Genomic DNA, 27,657 nt, shown 5'->3' with positions numbered 1-27,657 from the left:
GGCCTTCAGTACGATACTTGCTTTGGAATGGCAACGTAGAATATATGTCGCTCGTAGGACGTTTGAGGGACTTGCACGTTAACCATTGCTTGTCGGAATGATACTTTCAACAATGTGGCTGGCCGATATGGTACTTTTGATCCTAATCAGCTTATCTCCTGCAAAGGCTGGTAATACTTGTCTGTAAATCTTACTCGCGTGCACTCGTATGGTTAGCACTTCTTCGCACAGCCGGTCAGATGCGCTCCATCTCTGGTCAATTACCTTATTTCCGTGTCAGCGGTGGCATGTCCAACACTCTGGCAACGCTGACTTGAGAAAGGTGGTGTGGTTTGGTGTTATATGGTTTGATGTAAAAAGTGGCAACGGACTTTTCTTGTCACTGTTTAGCTAGATTCTTAGTATTCGATAGAGATGCTCCCTTTTGCCATAAAACTGCTTCTTTGCCGAGCAAGACCCTAGTATCATCTTGCTCTAAACGTAGTGGTATCAATAACGTTATTCCTCTCGTCTACATCGTATCTATACTAGTGTTGCGTATATAATGCTTCCATGAACCTGTAAACAACAACGCTCCAATACCTGATTCCTCTACATGCTCCATTGTCCATCATATCCCTCTGCTCACCCCTGCGAACCCTGCATCACCACATCACCGTCATGAAGCTCCTGCGTTCCAGCCAAACTTGCCGACCCGTCCCGGGTTCCCATGTAACTGGCCGAACCCTCTTCATTCCACCCATCGCACCTCCAACCCATACCCGCCCATTCCCTCCCTGCCGTCCTCATGACAGCATCAAAATCCACATCAGCATCGAACCATTTCTCCTTCCTCTTCGTCTCCCTAATACCTCCCTCAAGTGCCACACGACTCGCTCTTGTAGTCCTACCTCTCTTGCCTCCTATTCCACCAGCAGTATTCAGCACACTCGACATCCTCACACGCTGTTCCTCAAGGATCAGCTCGTGCGCAACGATACTGCGGACGTAGGGTGCGAGATCGAGTGTGATGATGCTGAATGTGCGGTCAAAGGACGATGGTATGAAAATGAAAGAAGAGCGTTCGGGGAGGAGTTGGTCGGGTGGGTCGGCGAGGGGATCAAGGGCCAAGGCGAAGTCGGGGCGTGTGAGGGTGGTTTTTTTATTGAGGATTTTACGGTGGTGGAGGATGGCGCGAGCGTAATCGGATTCTTTGCGTAGATTGGGGGTTGATGACAGGCTGTGGCTGTGGGATAGATCTGGGTATGTACGCTGGATGGCAAGGTGGGCTTGGGTAGAGAACGCGGTATCGAGGTTCAGGAAGTCGGAGCTGTGGTCGACTTGGAGGAGAGGTGCGGCGAGCGTGTAGCTAAGGCGTGATTTTTCAGTAATCGCGGGCTGGGTTGAATCGGTGGGTTGATTAGAGCTAGGGTCGTAAGTGGGTAGACCGACCCGACAGAACATGTCTGCAGCACTCAATGAATCGGCGTAGTTGTCAAGACTTATGAGATCTCCCAACTGATCGAACCACTCAGTACTTGGTTCCCTAGATGACCGTGTACCACTTGCTTCAGGGATTCCCCAAGCTGACGGGCTGATACCCCAGTCCGCCCAGACTTCTTGTAAAAGTTCTTCTTCTTTGTCAAACACAGGATTGCCTTGAGTTTCGAGGACGTTGTGTGATAGCCAACCCATGCCGGACTTGTATGTGCCTTCACTTGCAACTCTCAATGTTTGACCATGCTCATTTGTATCTTTGCCGGGTGGCCAGCGTTGGTACATCCACTCTAGGCCACCCTTCCTGTCGCCCACAGACATCTGGCACCAAAAGTCAAGTTCCATGATACTAGCTCGAAGGTCGTAATCCTTCGATTCATAAAGCTCTTTCACAGCCTGCCGCTCCAGGATATGGCCTTCCCTACCAGCAAGAACAAGCAAGTAGTCGGTGGCCAGTTCCACAGGAGCAGGTTGAAGGCGGAGGATGGCTGCTATCGGCAGATCTTGCATGGGTATTTGCCGCTCATCGTTGCACGTGATGACGATCGGACGTTTCGACAAAGAAGCGATTTTGGTAATTTGAGCCCAGAACTGCTGGTCCTCCTCGAAGAGTATATCGGCCTCTTCGATGAGGATTAACGATTGTTTTTGTGATGTATGCGACGCCTGTGCCATGGGAAGAGTAGCTTGAGCTGAGGGTGCTGGTGCTTTGTGAACCTCAGGGACTTTCGCCTTAACTTTCGGTTTGACCGCCCCTGTTCCGGGTTTTACTTGGAAGAAGGATGCCATGGTCGCTTGCCGCCCACTACTAATGTCATCTTCTAGAACAGCGTCTACCCGGTTGTCATTCGCATCATCCGCCGCTTGGACGTTCTCTTGCACGGATGCTGCGCTGCGTTTGTGATTCACGAGATGGTTCGCAGTCATATCACCGACCTTGTCTTGGATGTCTTTTCCTGAACGGCGCATGCCAGCATGAATCTCAAAAACCTCAAAGCCTAGCTCTTTCGCTACAGCATGTACAGCCGCACTCTTACCACAGCCATGAGGGCCGCTGATGAGTACGACGTTATTGTTACGTATCCACTGCGGTTGGCGGAAAGACCTCGAAGGCAAGCCTGCCCCTTCCGCAGCTGGAAGCATAACCATGTCTTCCTCCTCATCCCCTTCACCGTCTGGCACAATGAAGTCGTCTAGAGCTTTCTTTCGTTTCTTCCGTGGAGGCTGCTTGCCATCTACTGTAGTAGCGACTTTCGACGCGCCGCTTACAGCCATGACTGTCAGACTTTGTAACCAGTCTTTGAGGACCACTGCTTCCATGCCCGTCTGTAAAACATGCGACGCATACTTGGGGCAGTACTTCAAAGTCCAAGGTTGAGATTCGCATCTTCCTTCGTCAAACGGGGTGAGAGTGCTCTCAATCCCTTGGAAAAGATCTCTTACGGAGGGGTGGGACTTTTGTCGAGCATCCTGTGGTATACCTGACGAAGACAACCGGACCAGCAGTTGCTCACGCACTCTACGCTGTATCTCTGCCCCAGTAGTAAGCAGCCTCTTGGGCAGACGAACATCTTCTGGGGGCTCGAATTCAGAATGTGACCGAGCCTTGCTCCCACTGTGGCTTTTGAGGTTCTGCGCTAGTCTCTCAACCACATTTTCATGTTCTGGGAGTGTCACCACAGCGTTCTTCAGTTTTCGCGGCCTTAAAGGCAACTGCATACTTGTCGCGTTTTGCAGACGTGATGGTGTACAATCGAGATTGCGGACGTGTGCGTTTTCACCAGTAGGCCAGGAAGCTTCGTTCAAACCGGATTGTTTTCCCACCCTATCTGACTGCAACCCTCTGTTGAAAGCCTGCGGACCTTCAGGCGATTGGTCTCGTCGAAATTCAGCACGCAGCTTTCCTGGAGTACAAGCGCTCTTTCTTGGGGTTGCCGGTGGTAGCTCGGTGACGACCTTAGCAGGAAGAGCCTCTTTGGAGGCTTTACCAAGAAAGAATGGATGCGTTGGCCCAGCAGGTTTCGATGGTGCCTTCTTCTGAGTCGCTGGACGTGCCACTAATTTCTTCTTTGCGTTCAGGATATCTTCAATCTTCTGACCCAAAGCAGATCGACTGGCTGCATCTGTGCCGTACCGTATGACCGTAACCGTAGGGATTATCTTAGCTTCCTTGCGCGGCCGACCACGTTTTTTCTTTGGTGACGCTTCGAATGTCGGTTTTGGCGGACTAGAGACTAGTCTGCCGCTCTTGGTGATTCTTATCTGTTTCTTCGGTGTCGTCTTCATAGGTTCGCTTGCGGCGGAATCATTCGAGTTAGCGGCAATGTCCAGGTCCGCTACAGGCAGCGTGTTGGGCTCCACGGCTTGGTCCGGTTGATCCACCTGTTTGGGCAATGTGTTCAGTGGTGCATCAATTGCCGATCGTGGCGTTCCTTGCACCCCATTTGACCTCATGACTTCCTCCTCCGCTTGCAGTTGCTGGTGCCAGTTGAAAGCACCTGGCTCGGGTTGCGCCGAACTCAGCATATTGAAAACGGGCTCCGGAGAGGCTGTTTTTTGTCTCTTCCTCCGGTCAAGATTTGGGTCTACTTCTAACGAAGCCTCAACAGGTGTGTTTGTATCGTGCACATTGGTTTCGTTGGTACTTTGCATCGCTGGCGGAAGAGTGAATCTGTCTAGAGACGCTTGATTCTTGGAGTGAGAAGCTGCATGTCTGCCCTTGACTGTATCGGTCTTTCGTGCCCTTTTCTGCTGCCCGTTGGCTGATTTGGGGTCTGTCTCAGAATATGCTGCGTCATGATGCGTGTCGTCGATGGGGATTCCGTTCGCGGTTGGTAATGGCTCTAGTGCGTGGCCGTCTGCAAGCTATGTAAGCTGAGGGATATTGGAGATTGCTGTGCTGGCATACTCGAAGGCTTGGTGAAGAATGGATGTACGTTCTTGCCCTCTAGATTCATTGCGGTCTGTACCGCTGCGAGGGCCATGTACAGATTTAGAAATTATATAGCAGTTGCAGACATTGAACTGGTGCAGACAAGTTATTGATACAGTACGTTAGGCGAATATAGTGGTCGAGGTTGCAGGTGAAGGCGCGTGGTTGCCGTCGCCATCAACGATGATCTAAAGCCACTTCCGCCGGACGCGACGTGACGCGCTAGGGAACAACGCCACTAAAGCCACACTTTAGCCTCCGCCAAGATTTCGCACCGCCTGCCTTTCTGCCGGAGCTCCAACTTTTTTTCGAAAGATACTCGACCGCGCAAACCAAAGCACGCGCCTCACCCTACGGTTCACGCAGACCTCATCTTATTCGACGACCGGGTCTGGCAAACAATATGTCGTTCGACCAACCGATTGGCGCTCCTTTTACATTGGCGTCGCTGTCCAAACCGATCGGCTCTACCAATGGACATGTTCACGCTGCCGGAGTATGCAGCCTTAGCGGCATAAAGAAGAGAAAGCGCACTGAGATTGCCGTCGGTGTTGATGGAGAGGGCGTGTCTATATACAGCGTAGGTACTGCCCGATTGCGAAATGCGATATGCGCTCAACTCTTGTCCAGCTCCAAAACCCTCAACTCGTAACTTCGTATGCGCTGCCGCCAAGCACAACCTTCACATCCGCCCCGTACTCCATCTATCGCAAGGGCGCATCCAAGACTTCCACTCAGCGCTTCACTTATGCTTCCCTAGCCGGTTCGTCCCCGGCCGAAAAGCCGTCTTTGGTCTGCTTTCACGACAAGTCGTCGGGCGACCACACCGAGACCAACAAAACTTCGTATACACCATCTGACGGTGCGCGCGTCTCTACGCTGGACCTACTTCCCGTCGCGCCTGGTGGCTCAGCCCAAGATGCGTTACACGATGTACTGACGACTTTCGATAACGGAGATGTGATGTCTCTATCGGCGGATCTCCAGGTTGTTAGGTGGGTCGCAAACTTGAAAACACTCCTACCATCCAGCGATATCAACATGGAAATCGAGCACATCACACTGGCCAGTGCCAGGTCTGTCATACGAGGGCTCCTACGGAACAGGCAAGACATTGCTACGATCCTGGATCCTACACCAGACGAGGCTTCCGACCTTCTAGACCTAGTTCAGGTCCTATGTGTTATCGGCCGCAAACCGGAAGGAACAAGGGCACTGACGCTCGTCCAAGTGCAGCCAAGATCTGCTGACCTTGCCACGAGCCAGCTCACGCCGTTGAAACATTTAGTTTCGTTGGACCTGCCCCAACCAAAGACCCCGAACGCTCAAGCCTCCACTTCTCAGATCACTCTGTATCCTTCCAGTGGTGCCATTCATATACTCGCAGGTGGAATTTTGCTATCATACGACTTGTCCGGAACCGTGCCGAAACTCTACTCACAGTTTGTTCTTCCCGGATCGACTGTCGACTCCTTTCTCCGAACCTCGCAGGATGTCATCTTCACTACATCGCAAAACACATGCCGAGTTTTCGATGTCAAGTACAATTCTCTGCAAGCTGTCCACTCCATGAGCCCCAGCCCGTCCACCTTGGACACTACTAGCCCGTCAAAGAAGAGGAAGCATACACAGCCGGAAGGTGATTCGCAAACATCGTCTCCTTGCAGCCTAGTCGCTTACTATGCCGATATTGGACTGATTGTAGCCGCACGAGAGGATGAGGTATTTGGCATGCAATTCGGAGGAGCCGCGTCGCGCAAGAGGACCAAGACCGAGGGTACTCTCCTTATCGATGCCATCGGAAGAGGAATCGCACCCGAGTCAACACTCAGCGCAGCCGATAACCAGAAGTGGCAGGAGCGCAAATGGAAGCTAAACAAGTATGCTGCGAAGGGTAAGATCGCAAAGTTCGAGCAACACTTTGCATCAGACCTGGGTATCGAGCTTGAATCTGCCGACGTAGCGCAGAAACACGAGAACGAGGTAAACGGCGGACCTCTAACGAACGGAGGGGGGCCAAGTCTTCCTGAAGAGGATGCCATGGTGGTTGACAAGCTTGATGATGAGCCCTCAAAGGACGTATTACCTCAATGGAAACTGCCTAAGACCATCCCTGGTAATCAACGACAGCAATACCGACAGTATGCACTTTACGCATTGAGCAAGATTTTCTATTGGGTAGATGCCACGGAAGAGGAACCACAGGGACAGTTGAAGGTCGGCTTCTTTGCACCGAACGTTTTCCAATGGCTTCTACAGACCGGGCATCTCACGAAAGAGTCTATCCGTCGGGCCATTTTCGAGGGCGCAAACGAGCAGATGCAGCTCACATCGGCCATCATGGACGGAGATATTGTCAAGGCTTTGGTCGAATACGATCCCGATCTGCATATCCTTTCGGCCGTCCTCAATCACACTCAGTTCCTGCCAGTGGGCGAGGTTGTTCAGGCTATCAAGCTTCTTATCCAGAGTATAGACGACGAACCAAAGGATGATGAAGCGGCAAAGCTTTTGACAAACGGCGCTAACCCATCGGAGGATGAGATGGACCTTGACTTTGCTTCTGAGCTTGAAGCAGCCTCGCACGAAATTGATCATGCGTTGTCCATGCTTGATCACGGTCTGTTGACACGCAGCTATACTTTGCGACCTGCTCTGATCCGACTCCATACTTTCTCAGCCCCAATAGTCAGTGCAACTCTCCGCTCAACTTTGCCACGCCGAGATCTCGAATCGCTTATCCGTCTTCTGCATCTGGAGCTGAAGAATGGCGGCTGGTCTTCTCCACTCGGCTTCGTAGAGACAGAGTCTCCCGCTATCGAGAGCTCAAGCGAGGACCCAGACGACCATGCAGTCGCTATTATTGCATCCCTTCTCTCTACCACCCTCGATGCTATCGGCGCAGGAGCCTGGTTGGCTTCTGTCGGCACCATCTCTGCCTCTGAGACTGGTGAAGACATGCTCAAGTCATTGAATAGGGATGCGTCCGTGGCACTCAGTGGATTCTTCGAAGCTCATTTCATACGCGGTCTACTTTCGGAATTCCTCCGCTATGCTTCCACTGTGCCTACGTCGAAGAAGCCTTCTAACAAGGCTTTGGGAGTACAAGGCAAGCCATTTGGCGTTACTGGTAAGCTTAATGGCGAGGAGGATCTGCCCATGTTGCCCCTTGGCGCCAAGGCAGAACAAGGTGTGGAGAAGGTGAAGAGCGGCAAAGGAGGAAAGAAGGAGCAGCGAAGTAAGAGAGAGATGGGTATGCTGATCAGTAAACGCGTGCCCAAGTATAGCTTCGAGCGCATTGTTGTATAGGAGATTGCTTTTAACGTTTGTACATAGCGGAAGACACCTTGAAATTTAGCAGGCGTCATCTCTTTTCGTCCGATGCTCCAATATAAACAGACAGGATTAGTCTGGTCAATTCCTAGCGTGCCCATGTCGCACGCCGCCATTGTTGTGTGAGCGGAAGGACCACCAAACCGAAGGCCCGACTCGCTGGGATATGATGTGCACTAGATCTCAGATCTTACCAGATCTACCTTAGCGCAATCCTTGACCACTCATAACACGGACCATGACGTCGACCGCGCGTGGAAAAAATGCCGAGCGCGGCGCGCGACCTAACGTGCGGAGGGTCGGATTGGGTCTTCCAGGGGAGTTTGATGAGAGATCTACCCCTAGGCACATTTCAATATGTATTGAAAGCCGCCTAACTCAATCTTGCACTTCTTCCACACATATCAGGGAGGTCAATCGAACTTTTTGCGCCATGATGGCGTCAACCGCGACGAGCCGGAATGTTGTGGATAAGGAAGAGGTGGATTCTGCAGGAACAGCAAGAGACACACCGAATGGCGAACAAGGACGATCAGATGGGTATCATCAAGATGCGACCCTCACTCAAGACAAGAAGGATGAAGACAAGAAGGCGAAGAAACCCTCAAAACTCAAGACCGGATGGGACAAACTCGGTCTCGACCCACCTACGCTCATGATGATGGGCAAAGCCGCACTACCCCCAACAATCGCGTTGTCCATGTACCAAGCAACAGATGTTGCGCAAACCTTCACCACATTGGGTTACTTGACAGCCATCATCAGCATCCTCGGATTCTGTATCATGCCGCGCGCAAAGTTCATCCAGACAATGACGATGAATGTATTGGCGACATGTGTTGGCTCGGCTATAGCATTGCTCATGGTCTGGACGGGAGTGAAAGCTCGACAACATACGACTCCAGTCGGAGCACCACCACAACGCTACAACTCCTCGCAGTCGGCTGTTCTTGGAGTATGGCTCTTCTTTCAGATTTATGCCATAAATGCGATGAAGGCGAAATTTCCCCAATTGGCTTTTCCTACGATCATATATGCCATCCTGGTCAATGTTGCGGCAACCAATGGCTTCTTGTTTCAAACGGTAGCACAGTGCGAGTCCTTCATTCAAAGGCTTCTTGAGGCCTTCTTGACTGGGTTTGCGATCTGCACAGGAGTGAGCTTGTTCATTATTCCTGTTACATCGCGAAAGGTGGTAATGAAAGAGGTGGCGGGTTATATTGGCTTATTGCGCGGAACACTCGGTGCGCACAAGGGTTACATACACAGCCTAGAAACAAGCGATATGTTCGGAGAGAAGTACGCTCCTGAGGATGGAGATGGTAAGAAGAAGACAAAAGCAAGGCCTGAAGTGGAAGCTATCAAGAAGATGACTGGAGCCCTACAGGCATTGCACGGCAAGCTCACCGCGGATCTACCATTTGCGAAACGCGAGATTGCCTATGGAAAGTTGACGCCAGATGATCTCGAGGCCATGTTCAAGAATTTGCGGTCGATCATGCTTCCTATCTTGGGTCTTGGATCGGTCATGGATCTTTTCGAGCGTGCAGCTGAAATCAACCACTGGGATGGACAAGAGGACGAACACGACGAAGCACTCCGCAGACAAACCGTCAAAGAATGGAACGACATGTTTCAATTTGTTCACGAACCTTTCAACAACATCTTTCAAGCTCTTGATGATGGACTTGCACACGTCATGTTGAAGTTACAACTCACTAAGCCGCCCAAGAAGAAGAAGGGCCAAAACCAAGATGATGCCGAAGCAAAAGGTGACGCTATCAAGCCAGGACAAGCAGGCTTCGCAGAATACATGCAGAAGCAATCAGATGCCTTCTTCAGCAGGAAGGAACCTACTCTCCGCCACTGGGTTGAAACAAAGGGCATCAAGCTCCGCGATGACTACTTTTCATCGCCATCAGCACTTGACGAAGAAACTTTGAAGCTCATGCCCAGCATCACCACGCGAAAGCGAGATCAACGACAGCTCTTCATGGTACTCTATGTCATGTTCCTCTTGGGTTCAATAAGTCGCTCAGTCATCGAGTTTATCAAATTCGCGGATGAGCACGACCAAGCAACTGCGAAAAACAAGTTCATCTGGCCTGGTGCACGACGCTTTAAGAAGTGGGCAAAGAGCATATTCCAGAGCCAGGACTCCACTCCTGATGATGAAACAACAGTCGCTGGGTTTGACAGGAGCAACACGACTGTTTACATGGGCGAGGCGTATAAGGAGAAAAAGGACCCTGAGCATCTACCACCTGCCAACACGTGGGAGAAGTTTGGAAACGGTATCCGTGCCATTTCACGTTTCCTACGAAGTCCCGAATCAGCCTTTGGTTTCCGTGCCGCGTGTGCCACGATGAGTATCGCCATTGTCGCCTTCCTTCGCCCAACTCAGCAATTCTTCGTTGAACAACGCTTGGTCTGGGCGCTTATCATGGTCGCCATCTCCATGACTCCAACGGCTGGTCAATCCATTTTCCAATTCATACTCAGAATCGCTGGTACCGCAGCCGCAATGATAATAGCCTGGCTTATATGGTACATTCCTGGACAGAAGACTCCTGGTATCCTAGTATTCCTTTGGGTCTTCGTCGCAATCGGTTTCTACATTCCGCTAAAACGAATGGATCTGGTTATTGTTGGTTTGATCAGCGTAGTCACGGCCACCATGATCGTCGGTTACGAGCTGCAAGTGCGCAAGATAGGAGAGCAGGCCGCAACCGCAACAACAGGCCAACCCGCATACCCAATCTACGAACTTGGCCCTTACCGTCTCGCCACCGTTGTCGGCGGTCTAGCCGTCGCCTTCTTCTGGACCATCTTCCCTTACCCCATTACTGAGCACTCTGCGCTTCGCCAGAAACTCGGTGGCGCATTGTACCTCTCTGCGAACCTCTATTCCATCATGCACGAGCAGGTCATGGGTCGTATTCGTGGTGAACTCGGAGGTGACGAGGAAAACGACAAGGAGAGTCCGGGTTACCAGCTCGTCAAAGCGCGAAACAAGGTGTTTGCGAAGCAGATGCTCACTCTACAAGGACTGAAAATGCATGCCGGATTTGTGAAGTGGGAGTTTCCACTTGGAGGCAAATTCCCAAAGGACGAGTACGAGAAGATTATCGGTTATGTCGAAAAGTACGTATATTATCCTAACTTACTGCCAACGATGGCGAGCACGCACTAACACAAGTGAACCAGTATCGTAAACTACACGGCCCTCCTAGGCTACGCCTCGCAAGCCTTCACCCACCCCTCATTTAACCACCAATCCGCCGACCCCACATCCCCTCAAACAGATGAGGCCCCCTTCCCAGACCATCACTCCGCGCAGTGGTTCAACGACTTCCGCCGCGTCATTCTCTCCGCCAAAGTAACTTCGCATGAAATAACATCCTTGCTCGCCATGCTCTCCTCCAGCATCACAAATGCGCAACCTCTACCTCCTTACCTCCACGCACCCCCGGGAGCCCAATTAAGTCGGAAACTCGAGATGGTGGATCCCGAGATACTGAGTTTGAGACATATTGCTGAACCGGGCTATGCGGCATTTGCAGTCATGAGCATAAGTACGAGGTGTATACATATGGATATTGAGAGGTTGTTGAAGGCGGTCAAAGGGCTGGTTGGGGAGTTGGATTTTAGCTTCCATGTTGTTAGTACCAAAGGGGCTGACTCGGGGACTTCATCAGAGGAGACGCTTGTCAAGAGGATGACGACGAAGCAGGATTAGCAAATGCCTTGTACGTAGTTTAGTAATATATTGTAATATCTTTCCAAAGCTTGTGTAATACTAGAGATCACTTGGTATGCATATATGTAATAGCAGGGCTTTTGAATACGCATGCAGCAAGTAAAAGACAAGAGACGAGATTGTAAAAAGTAGGGGTATCCAGTCTCATTCACACATCCATGCAGGTATATACGTCCACCCCTTGATATCAAACGCGCGTAAAGACAAAACGTAAGGAGACATGTACAAATTACAACCTTGGACTCGTATCATTCCAACCCAACCAACATGCACATCGTTCGTCTCTCCCAGTCTCGTTCCTCATCCCATCCACCCTTGCAAGAAAGAAAAAAACGATAAGAAATCAACATCCTCACTTCTTCTCTCTCATCGATAAACACGACCCTACAGCTACTTACTCTGCTACAGGCATACTCTCCACTTCCTCACTCAATGCCCTCCAGTTGTCCGCTTGCAGCTCCGCGTATTTGACCCTCTCCTGCGCCCACTCCTGATGCAACCTACTAACATGATATTGGCTCTTTTGGAAAAAGACAAGTTCATCGCGGATGCATTCCGTAATGAAGACACCACGCGCATGTTGTTGAACAATAGATTCCTTGTCCTGCATTTCATGGTCAGAAAAAAAAACGTGGGGAGGAAAGGAATGATAATGACTGACCTTGAAAATAGCATCCTCCACCTTCTCTGCCTCACCCGGCTTAATCTGCTCGGGAGCCTTCTGGCGGATATTCTGGAGTTTAGTCTCATTGTTCGCGATACGCTTTTCCAATTGTGGAATGTTATCGCGAGCGTACTTGTCCCGGCGGTCAAACATGTCGCGTACACTGACAAGCGTATCCCTCTGTCTCTTCAAGTCTTCCAGAACACCTTCTTCCCATCCTCTGGCTTCGTCTTCTAGCAGTTGCCTGCTCGAGTCGAGATGTCGTGCTGTGGCGTTCATGCCCTCGTTTAGCAATGGGACATCGTTTGTATCGACGGCATATGTCTCTTGACTTGATTCCGTGAGGCCGCTGAGAGCAGATGAGAAACGTGCGTACTCTGCTGCCATGCCTTCATTGCGGCGGGAGAGTCGCTCCATCATGCTGCAGAGAGTGATGTAGGTTTCTGCACTACGACGGACGCCCGAGCGGACAGTATCGAACAGTTCGGGGAGCGTCTTTGGGAGCGAGTCTTCGAGATCTGAAGGTAGAGGTTTACCGGTGAATTCTTCTTGGATGGAGAGATTGGCTTGTTTGCGCCATACTGCAAGTTCCTGTTTGGGTCAGTATGTCGAGACTATGGTCTGGCCGAGTAAGCATACCGTGGGCACTGTCAAGAACATGACTACCAATTGCTCCTGGTTGAGGACAGGGTGCCGTACGAGCGCGTTGGTAAAGCGCGCGAGGCCTTTTCTTCGCTTCTCGAGGAAAGTAGCATCTGCAGCTATTGGGTTGCCGTTGACTAAGAAATCTCAATACGTATCAAGGCCATGGCAGGATAAGTACTTACTACCGACTCTTTTGGGGGGCAATAGTGGCAGTTGCCTGAAGGGGTACCGCTTGTGCAGGCAGTCTAGCAACCAGACGAAGTCACTGTATCGGCGGACGACCTTTGTTGTACGCTTGGAGCTGGCGACCTCATAATTGCGGTGCTGGAACATGAACATGCCCTCCTTCTCGGAGAGGGCCGTGATAGTTATGACCTCCTCGTTCCCACTGCCACCTGGGTTCAGGCGGCCAATGGATCTGCCCAACTCTGGTGTCGCGTTTGGACCAGCCTCTTCAGCAGTGGGGGCGCCAAATCCTCCTTGTTCCAAACTAGGGGCGGAGAAGGGTTGATTCGCGCCGCCATTGTATCCGCCCCAACCACCCTCACTACTCAAGGAACTTGGTTGGACGGGCTGCGGGATGTTCGAGGAAGCTGCGGTCGACTGAGTTGTAAATTGGCTCGTCGTTCGTGCGGTAGTGGGTACGCTTGAGCCGTTGGTATGCGGTTGTGAGCTTGTGTAGCTCGCGTGGCTATGGCCTCTGTGCAAGTCGGGGCTACCCCAAGGGTCGGCCTCTGGGTCGCCGAAAGATTGCTTGCGCATAGGCGCACTCGACCTGTTTGCAGGAGACGGTTGCTGCGCAGAAGGCTGGCGTTGTGGGGCAGGAGGAGTGGGCGGCTGGACCTGTTGGGGAGGCGGAGATGGCTCGCGGGCCTTGGTGGACTGTGGCAGCGTCACGGTTGGAACGGGAAGATCTGGCAGGGCGTCAATGTCGTCTCTTGGTCGCATGCGCGACAATGCTAACACTCACTCCTTTTCCTCTCGTCAACGCTGTCCAGGGTGATGTCCTCATGCTCTTGCGCCAACCCAATCAGGGCGAAGACAACATTGAACTCGTTCCTTCCCAGTTGGGAGCTGCCACCAGACGGCAGCACAATCTCGAGTATCTTGGACTGCGCGTGACCTGGGATATCACTATCGGCCAGCAGCTTCTTGACACCCTCAACACTGATACCATTGCCTTCGCGGTTCCCAGCGTCGAGCAGTGCGTCGAAAGCGTCAATGTACGAGTCGGGCACGTCCGAGGCAGGAAGCAGCGACTTGACGAGAGCTTCACGTGGAGCTTTCTTGGGGGTTGGGAATCCCCAGGGCGAGTCGTTGGCGTCCAGGTCGTCTGCGAACAAGCTGTTGCCCGTCTTGCCCGCCGGCTTGGGATCGTCATCGAAGAGCGACGACGACTGCTTCGCGCGCTGCGGCGCGTCATCGTCGTCACCGAATAAAGACATTGTCGCCTAGAGGAGATGCGCAGTCGGCTAAGTATTCACAACCTACACGTCGACGATGGGTAGAGCTGCAGGGCCGCAGCTTAGACTGGAGATGCTACACGCGATGATAACATGGAGCTATGATGCGGCGGTGCAAGGAACCGGACTCCACTAACGCCCGACCCATGCTCCACGCACATCGTCACAGCCTTATCATGCCTTGGCACTTATCATCATACCGATGCTTGACACTTGTAGAGACATGATTTGACAATATTGTTATTTTGCTATAGCTAATTCAGATCATAAGTTTGTCGGCCGCATATCTGCGCCCTCCTCCCAAATCAAAGAGCCTGACCTTGTAGTCGGCGGGTATCCAGTCCTCGTAGAAACACCAAAGATTTTTTAACTTCCAATTGCGCCATCCCATGCCAATGCTGTGTGGAGTGTCCACTTTCCTCAATCATGCTACCAATGCGCCGCTCAATGTGGGGGTATATACGTGCTATCAACATTTCAAATATAAACAGAAACATGCGAGAGAAGATGAGGCGCAAACAAGCTACCTGTCGTGGTCTGTCCGGCTGTGCTGTCCGGGCCTGCTAAAGTCAATCGTTGACGTCGATTCATCCTGTGCCAGTGGTGTACTTGGTGCCGATGGGCGCACCGTCTCTCCACCGAGAACACTTCCTCCAAGTGGAGCGGCAGGCGAGAATCGAATGCGAGGCGTGCGTGTTGAGTTTGGCGTAGCGGAAAGGTTGACAACCTCGCTTGAATCCGTCACTCCATGAGAAGTCGTTGGTGAGTTCACCCGATCTTGCTCGCTCGCAGCCGGCACACCCGTAGCCTGCGTGGCCTCCTCTTGTTGAGCCTCCTCTTGTTGCTGACGAATAATGTCTGGAGACCAAGTTTGGCCACGAGGCTGAGCAGGGATGATGGTGACAGGCAGAACCGTTTCGTTCTGTGACCCAGACTTCTTCTTTGACCTTAGCTTTTCACCTTGCTGTGCAGCAAAGGTGCCGAGTCGATCGGCTAGAGCTAGCCCGTTGTAATTGCGACGGGGTATGTTCGCCGCTACATCGTCCACTGCAAGTGGCTCGATGACCTGACCTCTCTGGAGCTCTTTCGGGGGTGTCCGTCCTTTCCGCCTGAATGGGTTTCCCAATGCTTGCCACTGGAATTTGCTCCTGCTAGTGACTGGCTCTAGTTCGCCTCCCTTCTCCGGGTCCTCGGGATCAGCTGCTTGAGGTTCTTGCGACGAGGCTTGTGTTTGTGGCTGTGCTTCATGATTCCCAGGTCTACCGTCTGCCGGTGCAGGGCGTGGGTTCACTGGTGTGTCGCTGATTGGGTGATAGCGGACTGTGTATACAGTCGAGTCGGCGCTCGTTGTGTCTGTCCTGCTCACTGGTGATGCGATGACTGGCACTGGTGGCGGGGTCTGCACTCGTACATAGGCCCGCGAGTTACGATCTCCACGTGTCGTAGATTGGGACCGTCGCATGACTGGAGGTGGTGCTGGAATGTGGATAGTGCGCTTCTTTCGTGCTTCCGTTCGTGGCGTTTGGGTCATGTTCCGTCCAAGCTTCTGGGCAAACTCATTGAACCGACCAGCGTGTGCAGATGCGAAAACGCTGAATCCGCCTTGACCTCCCCCGCTCTTCTTCTCATCTTTTTCTGATGGCTGGCCCTTCCGTTTTGAGGGCCATTTGGAGTCCGATGGGCTGTTGTCGAGCATATCGTCTCCATCGTAAATTTCTCTTCCTAGAATTCCGTCCTTTCTCTCTTCTCTTTCCAGCGCTTCAATGCGCTCCACCCACTCCCAAACAATTACGCTAGCAGCCGCCGCTCCAACCCAGCGGAAGTAGTCTCCCCAGCCAGCAATAGTGTAGTTTGCGATGTCGGTAATGAAGAAGACAACCGGCGTAAGGATAGCGATGATGGACAGGAGGGAGATGACACTCATGTTCCACATCATAGAGTGGTAGAAAGCATATCGTCGCTTGGTGATGGCGTAGTACATAACCCAGGCGGCATAGAGCATGCTTAGTGATAACTGAAACAGGTAGCTGAGGGCAGGAATGGCGGTATCGAAATGTGCGGGGCGGCGTTGGTTTTCGTACGGACCAAAGCTGTTGAGACAGCTAAATGCGATGTCGAGCAGGATGAGGGCGAATCCGACCCATTTGATAATGACCTTCTCTTTGTGGCGTGGAAATAGGCGGATCAGAGTCTGTACCTGCGCGAGCCAGAGAAATATGTCGGACACGACACGCGAAACCTTGATTTCCATGCCGGCTACGACCTGATCCCGCAGTTCCATGGCGTCGATGAAGCCCTCCTCGTACTGGCGTTCGGCGATCTTGAAAGTGTCGGCAGTGGCGAGTGTCAGAGAAATGGCGACGGTCAGGGCTGCGGCCTTTTGCAACCATGGGCGGCTTCCGACTCCTATGATAGATCCACCTCCTGTTGCCCCGCTAATCATTCCGCGCCGTCCCATGAGCCCTGAGCGTCCCGAAGCGTTGCCGACGAAGAAGGTGCGAGGTGTGATGATGAGCATGATGACGAGCATCCAGGCGATGACGGTCGCGGCGCCTGTCGCGTAGGCCTGGGGTGTGATGGAAGCGTGGAAGGGGTCGCGCATGTCGGCTACACTGGTAATTCCGCCTGTGCCATCGTCCTGGGAGGTGGCTACGTTGGTGCATAGCGGGCGGAAGACGGCGTTCTCGTCGAGGTAGATAGTGTTGCCGGGCGAGATTTCAATGGTACCGAATTTGGGCAGCTTGTACGAGGGGCAGTGCTGATATCGGTCGTCAGTCGCGTGCGTGGGCCGTGTCGCGGTCGTGATACTCACGTAGGGTTGGGTGGCATCGGGCGCGCGACGGTCCAGGAGAGGCGCCCCATACCAGGACGAGTCGGCCTCCCACATGCTCGGTCGGCGGTCTATGACTGTCCAGCAGCAGTTGGTGTCCGGTAGAAGAAGCCCATGGAGGTTCAGATGAGTGGCATGGCCTGTGTGTCGTGTTGAGGTCGAGGGTCGCGGTCGTGGGTTAAGCGTCAAAGCCAAGTGGGAGTTCGCTGGGCGAAGCTTGAGGGAATGCAGGCGCTGTGGGTGGCACCTGCCGTTCCAGCCTGCCACTGCCCGCCTTTCATTGGCCGCGGAGTGACTGCAGGGTTCGGCCCTTCCAAACAGAAACCCCGGTCACTCCGCATCGAGACTCTAGGAAGCCCGAAACGTCGCAGCATGAAGCCTATAGAGTGGGCCGCGTGTGCAACTTCAAACTCGTACAGAAGCCTCTTGCACGGTGTTATTTCGAAGCATCGCTCTAGAGTAATCAGCGACCTCCATAGCTGGCAATACGCTGGGCGCATTGAGCAATCTCATCGCAGCAGGGAGCGACCAGCTTCGGATAATCTCGGGGCGACTGGGGAAGCCCTGGCCCCCGGGGGCTTCCCACACGAAAACCTAAACACCCACCTTCCAGCTACTGCTACCGCATACGTGCGTATCCACACCGAACAATTCGCCCGTGTCACCGGGGAGCCGATCAAAACAATAGCTTGAAATTCTGGAATTGCCTTCCAAAGTCCGGCTGACAGCTTAGGGCTGAGATCTAACAGATGGCGTGATCTAGTTGACAGACGTTACTTCCATGGCGGAAGCTGCACCATGACCGCGGCCGAGCCTGCCAACAACATCAACACTCTCTTAGTTTAACCTCAATCAGACGACATATCCTGCTTCCCTGTCTTCGCCAAACATCTCTTGCGACTGAGTGGTCTGTATGCTAGGCGTTGTAGCCGGATGCTCTGCCGAAAACACTCCATGCTTACCGCGTGCATACACGTCGCTTAGCCGAAGAGAGCGTATTCAGCTCATTCGGCTTGCGCATCGAATTGTCTTGATACACTCAACCTTGGAAAATATCAAGCTTCAGAACAACCATCGGCTCAAGCTGCTTCGTGCGGATCAACATCCGACGAAGCTTGAATGCCGCCTACGTGTTGGCCATGTGCATCTAGAACCTCCACTTATTACTGCCTGTTATGGCGCACTTCCTTCCTCAGTGAGAAAATGCAGTCCGTTTCCTGTATTTGTGCGCCAAGGACACTGCGCGCTGCCGACTTCCGCTGACGTCTCGGGAACCCGCAGCCAGTTTCTGGAGAATCCACTGAACGTGTGGAACGTGCTGTCCGCAGAACCTCATCTCAGCCCTCACCGCCAGAGGGACTGGAGCTACTCAAACAGTAAACAGGCGTGACTGAGGCTACCAGCTTCAACGGCGTGGACGCTACGCGATCAATAGCAGTGCCATCCAAGCCATCATCATGGATGTGCAAAGAGCAGCTAACGTCTACCACACGGACCACGCGTGACTCTTTATTGTTATCATTATCACGCTGCTGGTAATGATGCTCGTGTCCGCGACACTCTATGCATCCTGCGTGCTGGGACGCGCAGTATCGATGAACTCGCTCGAGATTGCAAAATCCTTTAATGCACCATTGCTTGCGATAGAAGACAGCAACAATGACAATAAGGGGCTGGTCAAAAGTCTTGACACAAAGCCAATCGATATCGTCCTATCACGGAGCCTACGGAGCATGTATCAGTGGCTGGGGTGAAAGGCAATATTACTGTCATGCAGAGTGGCATGAGGTCTACGTTTTTGGGAATCGCGGAGCGTGACACGGTTCAAGCTCCACGAGCTGGTCAGCACTTCAAACCTTGAGGGCAGCGTTAGTGGAACTTTCAGGAGCTGGAGATGTTTTTTCGATTTGGTTCTTTGCTTGATGGTGGCAGGGTCGTCAGGAATGTGGGCAACGTTCACTATCCTAATGTTGTACGAGAGAACCCGCTGGAACGTATCCATGGATACTTGCAGACCGAAAATACTTGCGCGAGATCTTCTGGATAAATTTCATACACGGTGACTGGCAAGTTCTTGAACGACTAGGCGATTCTTGTCGCGCGTGAAAATTATTGCCTCACGCGTACATCATCCCCAACAATGAATGATGGGGAAACAGCAAACTTGGCCCGACTACGTGCGTAAGTACAGAAACTATGGTCTCCGATTTCTGACTGGGAAAGCCCCTTCAACTGAGCTACCTGGACACTTGTCAACCTGGTTCTAGAGATACTTCAAACCGAAACATCTACTGCGACCAACAGATATGCCCGTTTGCCAGTTCCATAAACAAAATAGATGCATGTTTGGGACTGCTTGCAGAAACATCCATGAAGTCAATACATCACGCACTCACGGTGATCGGCCTGTCGACCCAAGGTCCAACATTATTTGCAAGTACTATATCAGAAATGTGTGCGAACGGGGCGTGAAGTGTCCGTTCAGTCACACTGTTGACTCCAGCACTGGCACGGCGCTAAATCAACGCCTCGGTCACGATGGCAGCAAAGAGGTACAGGATTCAAGTGCATGCCCAGCTTGTGGCGGCAAGCCACATGAACAACTAGTTTGCGCAGACGTCAAAGCAGGCAAGAGAGAACGCAATGATGTCAACGACGCCCGGAACTGTCGTACTTGTCTTATGCCTCTTCCGAAGCTTCAGTGCGCTGATCTCGTCATATGTGCGGCATGTAAGACACAAATATGCTGGCAGTGTGAGGAGGAATTCGAAGTGAATGCTACAGCTGAGGTGTTTGACCATTTTGTTGTTTTTGAGGATGGAGGGCGAAATAATCCTTAAAGTAAGGTCGTAATAGAATACGCTCTCGTGAATGTATGCTTGAAGACAAAGAGTATGTCGTGACATACTTCGGAATCGTCGATGTATGAATGAAGCAATACTTGCTGTGACCAGGTTGTACATGGATTGATGAGCTCAAGTAGTCTTTGGCAAAATTACTCGTCGATGTGTAGTAAATCCTCGCACCACAGATCTCCCGATAGTGGCCGTTCTCCAATAAACCTCGAGCACAGAAGTCTTGGAGAATGTATTTCTGTCTTGCTACGGGTTCCGTCTATGCAGGTGGGCGTCGGGAAGACGCATGACGCTAACGCACGTGCTCGCGCGCCTCGCTCGAATCGCCCGTCGCATCTTTCTGCGGCCCCACCGTCATCGAGAGACAGACGATTCTCCGCTATACTGGGAGCTTCTTTCACACATCTTTTGGATATTTTAGTTGTCGCACACCATTGTTTAAGGTCTAGCGACACTTTTGGGTATACGGCAACGTTTGCGCAACGCGGTTGTTGCACGCGACTGTGCCGCGCAGAACAAGACCTAGGGTGAGACAGCAGGTAAGATATCCACAGTGAAGCCGACTGCAAGGCCAGAGTCGTCAAGATGGCACCCAAAAAACCCCGCGATCGCAAACGGCAGACAAAGATCAACTTCTCACCTGCTCCCAAATCCTCGCCTGTAACCAGATCAAGTGCCGCCACAACGATGGGAAACTCGCCTTCGCGACCGAACCTTACGGCTATGCAACCGGAAAGGGCGCCCAGCAGAGCTCCCAAAAACAAAAAGAAAGACTTTTGGGGTGAAGACGCATTGGCAAAGGGAATAAGGGAAGGGAAGGAGTTGGGCAAGCTTCTCCATAGCTCTAGGCCCAATTACTCCGACAGTGACTCTGCCGACTCTACACCTCCAGAAGAGGACGAACCGTTGGCTCTTGTCATGTCGCGAAACTACAAAGCGTTAGCGACGCCCAGCGACAGATCCGAGGATGATGTGGATGAGGAAGACGAGGTGCCAGTGGAGGAACCTAAATCACGAAAGCGGAGACGAGCCGCGACGCCCAACGATTCTGATGACGAGGAGCCGACAGTCACAGTCGTCCCACGCAAACGTCAAAAGCGCGTCAAAATCGAGTCGGATAGCTCAGAGAAACCGAAGAAGAAAAAGAAGAAGGACAAGAAAGACAACAAGCGGGGTAAGAAGGAGGAGAGTACATCAGAGGAGGAAGAGACGCAGCCTGCACCTCGTAGCAGCCGGCGAAGGGCTGTGAAGAAGGCCCCAACACCAGACGAAGATGAAGAAGACGACGTTCCTCTCACGCCAGCTCCGAGGTCAAGGCGGAAGACAACCCGCCAGCCTTCTCCACCAGTTGAAAGGGAGGAGGAACAGAGTCCACCACGAAGCACAAGACGCAGACTGAAAAGGCGCAAATCGTCCTCAGAAGATGAAGAAGAAGCTTCAGGTAAGGGGGATGTCGTGTCGGGCGAGGAAGAGTCGGGTGGAGTTGAAGGAAGCGCAAATGACGAAGAGGACGACGAAGAGCAAGATGAGTTGAAGGAGGAACTCGCATTTCTGAGATCATCTCCACTACCAGACCGTGGTAGACTGAGAAGTACGCAAGATAAGCCCAAGAATAAACGACAGGAGGCTCTCGAAGCGTTGAAGAGGCGACGTGCTGGTACTACTAATGAGCCGTCCTCCTCAGCAACACCTGGGCGCAAAAGAGCAGTTGTAGTAGACACAGATTCTGAGTCAGAGCTTGAGATGATCAAAGAAGAACCAGATAGTGATCTCGACGTATTGGAAGAGGATGACATAGAAGATGACGAGCAAGAAGAGTCAGATCGCGATGCAAACGCACTTGACATGTTTCAAGAGGATGAACAAGACGAGCAGTTCATCGACGACGATCCAGACAACATGATTGGGGAACCATCTGTCAACGACGACCTCGACGAAATGCGTCTCGCGTTTAGCTTGTCGCGCGCAAAAACCCGGGACCTGTTCAAACACGCCGTAGAGTGGATGGTCATGAAGAAGATCCACCCAGGTTTTGATTCCAAGAAGAACGTCTACACGCTGACATTCCGTAAATTGGACGACGAAGTCAAGGGTCTCGCCGGATCCAAATACACATCCTCAGCTTGGACAGCCGATTTCACAAGAGCTATCCGCGCACGCCCTGATCTTATGATCAACGAACTCAGTGCTGCCGAGAGAGCCGTCATGTCGCCACACTGCGAAGCATGTAATCGAACCAACCACACAGCGAGTTTCGAGCTCCTCCTCCAAGGCCAGCCCTACCATCCAGAAACACTCGAGCCCTTGTCCACCGCCTCAGATTCCTCAGACTCCGATAGTGACGACAGCGACTCCTCTGGCCTATCGTCTGACTCCGAGACCGCGCTCAACGGTGAAAAACCAACGTACAACTACCAGAAAGACCGTATACCACCCGAATCTCACCGCTTCCCTCTCGGCTCAACATGCAAAGCCAATGCACAAGTCGCGCATACGCTGTACCACTGGCGGTACAACCTCTACCAGTGGGTAAAGGACCATCTCAAGGCACAAGGGCATTTGTCAGCTGAAAAGCTGGTGAAGAGAGAAGGGAAGAGTGACCGCAAGAGGGAGAAGGAGGCGAGGAAGATTGTGGACATCATGGAGGCAGACGGACAAATCAAGTCGCTTTGGCATTCTTATAAGACGCAGCTGCAGGCGGCGGTGGAGGCGGATAACGATTATGCTAATGGTTGGGGGAGAAGGGGGTAATGGGGTGGCAATCATAAACATTTCCGTGGATTTGGCTGTATTGGTAACATGGATTACCTCTCTCTAGGGTGAAGTCGAGACCATTGTGTATACTTTAGCCACGCACTAAGCGATGGCGAATTTGAATGTCAGCATGGCTGCAATTGAAACAAGTGCAACGCATCGATTCGTAGATTTTGGGTATCATGTGCATCGTGAGTTTTGCGAACGAAACCTTGTCCCTCCCCACCTCAAAGCATTTCCTCCACTTCGACAGGCGCCGGAACTTTTTCCGAAATCTCAGCATCCATCTCCTTGCCCTCGCCCTTGACCTCACCATTCTCCTCCACCGCCGCCGTCTCTTCCTCAACATCCATATCCTCATCGCTGACCCACTCCCTTTCCTTCCTCTTTTCCTCATCCTCCAGCTGCTCAATTGCAATCTGCTTCTTCGACTTCTTCGTTCCGTCACCATTCACATCCTCCCAGCCCTTGGCCCTCTCTACAATCTTCTTCGATTTGCCCACGCTCTTGGCCCTCTTCTTCTCCAGCTTATCCATGTTTTCCTCGGCACGCTCAAGCCCTTTTTGGTAGCGTAACCGTTGTGCGCGCGTCATCTTTGTGTCTTTCTTTTGCTTCTTCTGGATGCCGGCATCTTTTGCCTTCAGGGCATGAGGATTGGCTTGCGAGGGCCGCGATGGTGAGGCGGAATCTCGGGTTGTGTTGGCGGGCTTTTGGGCGGATTTGTCAAGATTGAGAGAGGGGGAGGCGGCGCGTCGGGCAGCACGTGAGTGAATGGTCACCGCTATCGGCTGTTAGGGAATAGAAATAACAAGGGTGGTGTTGAGGTACTTACGGCGCTTCTTGACTTTTGCGGTCTTTGCCATTGTGTATTGGTTTTTCTGGTATTGCTAAAGGGCTTCTCGAGGGTGCAAGTGGATGCTCAGAGATATGCGATCTAGTCTACTAGTCGCACTTTAACTTCAGATTTCGTTTTTGGTAAAAAGGTCGTGTGTGAATGAAGTCTCGCATGGTCCCAGAAATCTACAAAAGTTCCCCACTAGCTCGTGAACGCCAAAATTCCGGATCCACTTGAGCCGCTAGCGCGTTCCCACACCTGCCATGACCTCTCATAATCGCAGGCCATCGCGGTTGCCCTAGGACATTCTTCACGCCGTTTCGCCGCCACCACCGCGTCGTCGCTCACCCCCGACTGTCGCGCCCAGCTTCTCCCATGTCGCAGACAGACACTCCACCGCGTTTGCTCTGTTCGACCCCTCCATTCATGCGCTGGCCCGACGGTTGAATGTGACCCACCATTTGCGCCCGCCTGCAAGCGTGTTATCCATAGTTTACATACTTTTCGCTACCGCCGCTCCTCCAGCCTGCCCGTAGGAGCCTAGCGTTTCAAATTTATTTCTACCTCCCACCTAGCTATGAGCTACGCAGAGTACCCCGAATTCGAGGCCTATCAACAACGGTGGAACACAACCGAGTCGCATACCATCAACATCACGTCCCTTCTCCTGGGAACTATCATAGGTGCATACGTTCTCATCAAAGCCTTGGACATACTGGGCTTTCCCGTCTGGCATCTTGTCGAACGCTTTCTCCAAATGGCATCCGACGTCCTACGCCTTCGCGGCGCCTCCTTTGGCTCAACAACTTCTGCCTCCAGCGACGACGATTCAGCCCAACAGGGAGGCATGTTCGGTAGTCTCTTTGGCACGACCCCGGGGAACCTGTTGCAAAAGGGGGTACGAGGGGTTGCGAATGCCTTCTCCAAGGGCCCTAGCGACGTGCCACCGGGCTTGGGCAATATCAGCAACTCTTGCTACCAAAACAGCGTTATCCAAGGCCTCGCGTCCCTCCCATCGCTACGCGACCATCTTTCCAAAACCACCTCCGAAAACCCCGCGCTTACCCCGGATACCACAAATGGCGCGCTATTCGATATCATCACACAGCTGAACGACCCGAACAACAAGGGCCAACATTTTTGGATACGTGGCAAGTTGAAGTCGATGAGCACTTTCGAACAACAGGATGCGCAGGAGTATTATAGCAAAATCTTGGACGCGCTAGATGAGGAAGTCAAGAAGACCGCGAGCAGTAAGAGGCGGTCCTCTGTCTCCTGGCTGGAAGTTACAAAGAGCCTGAGTGACTCAACAGATACAGATGAGAAAGCGCAAGACGAAACAAAGGACGGACTGCATAAGTCAGGAGCACAACCCCAGGTCCCGTCAAACCCTCTTGAGGGACGCCTCGCTCAGCGTGTTGGCTGCACGTCCTGCGGCTACTCCGAAGGTCTCACCCTTATTCCATTCAACTGCATCACTGTGTCTCTTGGAAAAAGCTACAGCTACGACGTTCGGGAGTGTCTCGACGAATACACAACTCTAGAATTTATCGATGGCGTCGAATGCGCAAAATGTACGCTGCTTAAGCTGGAGCGGACTCTTTCGCCTTTAATCGCTGCTAAACCCGAATCGCCACTGAAAGCAAGACTGGACGCTGTACAAGAGGCTCTGGGAAAAGAAGATTTTGAAGATAAGACGCTGCTGAAAACCCTAAACGTGCCGAAGAAGAATTGGGTACAGAGCACAAAGTCGAAACAAGCCGTCGTTGCACGCGCGCCTCAGTCGTTGGTCTTGCATATCAACCGAAGCAGCTTCAATGAATATACTGGCATGCCGTTCAAGAACACTGCGGGAGTCTCATACCCAACAGTGTTAGATCTTGGAAACTGGTGTCTGGGTGGCATTCCTCATGGCTCACAGCAGCCCGCTACGTCAGAAGAGGAATGGCCCAAGGACCCCAGACAGTCGATGCTAGCAAGGGATGAGCCTATGACAGACTCGCCATTCCAATACCGGTTGCGCGCCGCTGTTACGCACTACGGCTCGCATGGTAACGGCCACTACGTCTGCTACCGTTCGCACCCCAAAACGGAGCCAAAGCCTAAGAATGATGAAGATGCTGAGGCATCATCCACGGAAGACGAAGAAGCCGAGGATGTTGCCGTACAAGAGCCGGAAGAAGTATCTTCTACACAACAATCAGAACAGTGGTGGCGTTTCAGTGATGATAGCGTTTACCCCGTGTCTGAACAGGAAGCGCACCAAGGGAACGTCTTCATGCTTTTCTATGAGCGTATCAACGAGGAGGCTGTTTTACCACCACATGCCACAGCAGAGAGTACATCTGTGGTCGAAGAGGCACCCTTGCCGCCAAATGATGTTATGACTGCCCTAATCACCGCACTTGATGAGGAGGCCGTCGCCATCGCCCTGCCAGATGATGACGAAGATCTACTAGATCTCATCCCACCACAAACAACACCAGTGCCTCAACCAGCCACCCTCGATACCACTTCCGAGCAACACCCAGCGGAAGAGCTAGTGCCGGATTCCCCCACAGTGGGCACTCAAATCGAATCCACCACACTGGATACCGAGACAGAAGCCAGCGACGCAGAATCCGAGGACGCGCCGTCAACACAGTTGACATCCGACAACGAATCAGAGGCCGACGCCCCCACGCCTCCAAAAACCACACCCACTCTTCAAAAGGTCTCACCTAACCTTATGCGCACGGCAGGCAATGCGTCGAACAGAGGGCAAAAGGGCAATGGTACGCAGAGTTTACCGTTGGTGTCTGCTACGTAGTATGTGAGTGGCGCGATCGGTAAACGAGTCAAACTTGGATAGTATTAAGGGAATGGGGAGTTATTATGCGTTCACATTGGGTTTGGGTACGGCATCTTTACCAGGCGTTCCAGTTACCTGTTTGCCCGACAGGGTCAGGTTGGCGTTTTTTTCCTTCAAGGACAACGTATTGCTTGTGTAAATAATACGCAGCTAGCCTTTGGGACAAATCGATGTTATTGCATTCTTATGCTCACGATTCTTCATGATGTGATGTTGTCTCCTGGACAAGTGCCACCATGTTGTCAATCTGTATCAACTTCTGGCATGTCTGGCTTAAGCCTTTGACGTGATGCGCATCGCAGTCTAGCTATTACAATGCATTTACGAGTTCTGGGGATGTATATTCGAGCTCAAAAAGGACTGTTTATTAAAAAAAAAAAACTTTCGTAGAGCGGCTTCTTGCTGTCACCTGTCCAAGTGACTCTGGACCAACCATTCATCACAGCATTGCTTGAAGGTAAAGGTACCCGGGACCATTTCTTATTGGCTCAACTATATCGCCAGGCTGTTGCCACGTGAATGGCGTGCATGGGGTTAAGCGAACACGGAAGTCTGGAACCTCACTACATCCCGTTGATGATCACCTCTTGTCCGGTGAATCCTTAGACAGCGAAAACGCCCCATGAGGCTTGACTATTCCGAATGCGCGTTTTACATCTTAAGAACCAGGTCGAAAGCGAGAGGCGCCGATACTAGGGCTCCGCACTTGCCTCCGCACGTACAGGGCCAAGCACGGCATATTCGAGGAAGACCCAGCTGAACAGCTCTGGAGCAGCCACGACTTTTCTTTTTCGCTTCTGTCTTCCCTATTCGTCTATTACGGACCTAGTCTGTCGCATTTCTCCGCTCAAAGTCTTGCCAATTCTGCGAGTCTTGAAGCTTAGCGGAGATCAAAATAGTCCATCCTGCAGATCACGCAACTGCAAGCCACATTCTTGGCACAACAAGCTTGTAGCTGAAAGACTTCGCCAGCGCATACAGTCAATGACTTCTTGACTCTAGTGACAACTCCGGTTCCCGCGCTTTGCACCTTCCTTGGGTCGTTTCTGACATCTATCGCGTTTGCGGGATAGTGAAGAAGCATACTCCGTCGGTCGTATCGCTACAGGAGAATGTAAAACCAATGTCGAGAGAACATGATTTTGTTTAAAAGAGAACGTTCCTAGCCCGTGTCGCTAGACTCCGACCCAAGCCCTCAAGGACCTGGATCTTGGGCAATCGTGGACTTGGATACGAGAAGCATTGTCTTGGCGATTCTC

General features: G+C 52.2%; 8 protein-coding genes across 8 annotated transcripts; 4 read left to right on the top strand and 4 right to left on the bottom strand.

Annotated features, from left to right (window-relative positions):
- Positions 1 to 624: 624 nt before the first annotated feature.
- AA0111_g2875 (hypothetical protein) lies at positions 625 to 4,433 on the bottom strand (the record flags this gene model as incomplete). The annotated part of the gene is made up of 2 exons (XM_028648694.1): positions 625 to 4,334; positions 4,385 to 4,433. 2 exons carry the CDS (start codon positions 4,431 to 4,433, stop codon positions 625 to 627), a joined length of 3,759 nt encoding a protein of 1,252 aa, XP_028509625.1.
- Positions 4,434 to 4,811: 378 nt separating this feature from the next.
- On the top strand, positions 4,812 to 7,717 carry AA0111_g2874 (hypothetical protein; the record flags this gene model as incomplete). The annotated part of the gene is made up of 2 exons (XM_028648693.1): positions 4,812 to 4,988; positions 5,039 to 7,717. The coding sequence occupies 2 exons, from the start codon at positions 4,812 to 4,814 to the stop codon at positions 7,715 to 7,717; spliced, it is 2,856 nt and encodes a 951-aa protein (XP_028509626.1).
- A 460-nt stretch (positions 7,718 to 8,177) lies between these two features.
- AA0111_g2873 (hypothetical protein) lies at positions 8,178 to 11,480 on the top strand (the record flags this gene model as incomplete). Its single annotated transcript, XM_028648692.1, has 2 exons — positions 8,178 to 10,885; positions 10,949 to 11,480. 2 exons carry the CDS (start codon positions 8,178 to 8,180, stop codon positions 11,478 to 11,480), a joined length of 3,240 nt encoding a protein of 1,079 aa, XP_028509630.1.
- Positions 11,481 to 11,895: 415 nt separating this feature from the next.
- Positions 11,896 to 14,255, bottom strand: AA0111_g2872 (Sorting nexin; the record flags this gene model as incomplete). Its single annotated transcript, XM_028648691.1, has 5 exons — positions 11,896 to 12,105; positions 12,163 to 12,756; positions 12,805 to 12,944; positions 12,993 to 13,724; positions 13,781 to 14,255. 5 exons carry the CDS (start codon positions 14,253 to 14,255, stop codon positions 11,896 to 11,898), a joined length of 2,151 nt encoding a protein of 716 aa, XP_028509631.1.
- Positions 14,256 to 14,796: 541 nt separating this feature from the next.
- On the bottom strand, positions 14,797 to 17,160 carry AA0111_g2871 (pH-response regulator protein palH/RIM21; the record flags this gene model as incomplete). Its single annotated transcript, XM_028648690.1, has 2 exons — positions 14,797 to 17,031; positions 17,086 to 17,160. The coding sequence occupies 2 exons, from the start codon at positions 17,158 to 17,160 to the stop codon at positions 14,797 to 14,799; spliced, it is 2,310 nt and encodes a 769-aa protein (XP_028509628.1).
- A 3,383-nt stretch (positions 17,161 to 20,543) lies between these two features.
- AA0111_g2870 (hypothetical protein) lies at positions 20,544 to 22,709 on the top strand (the record flags this gene model as incomplete). The annotated part of the gene is made up of 1 exon (XM_028648689.1): positions 20,544 to 22,709. The coding sequence occupies one exon, from the start codon at positions 20,544 to 20,546 to the stop codon at positions 22,707 to 22,709; it is 2,166 nt and encodes a 721-aa protein (XP_028509629.1).
- A 230-nt stretch (positions 22,710 to 22,939) lies between these two features.
- AA0111_g2869 (hypothetical protein) lies at positions 22,940 to 23,575 on the bottom strand (the record flags this gene model as incomplete). The annotated part of the gene is made up of 2 exons (XM_028648687.1): positions 22,940 to 23,493; positions 23,545 to 23,575. The coding sequence occupies 2 exons, from the start codon at positions 23,573 to 23,575 to the stop codon at positions 22,940 to 22,942; spliced, it is 585 nt and encodes a 194-aa protein (XP_028509374.1).
- A 549-nt stretch (positions 23,576 to 24,124) lies between these two features.
- AA0111_g2868 (hypothetical protein) lies at positions 24,125 to 26,356 on the top strand (the record flags this gene model as incomplete). The annotated part of the gene is made up of 1 exon (XM_028648686.1): positions 24,125 to 26,356. One exon carries the CDS (start codon positions 24,125 to 24,127, stop codon positions 26,354 to 26,356), a length of 2,232 nt encoding a protein of 743 aa, XP_028509373.1.
- Between the last annotated feature and the right edge of the window lie 1,301 nt (positions 26,357 to 27,657).

This window comes from Alternaria arborescens (genome assembly GCF_004154835.1).
Source record: "Alternaria arborescens strain FERA 675 chromosome Unknown contig_5, whole genome shotgun sequence".
NCBI classification, from domain to species: domain Eukaryota; kingdom Fungi; phylum Ascomycota; class Dothideomycetes; order Pleosporales; family Pleosporaceae; genus Alternaria; species Alternaria arborescens.
This window is presented reverse-complemented; position numbering and strand designations above follow the sequence as displayed.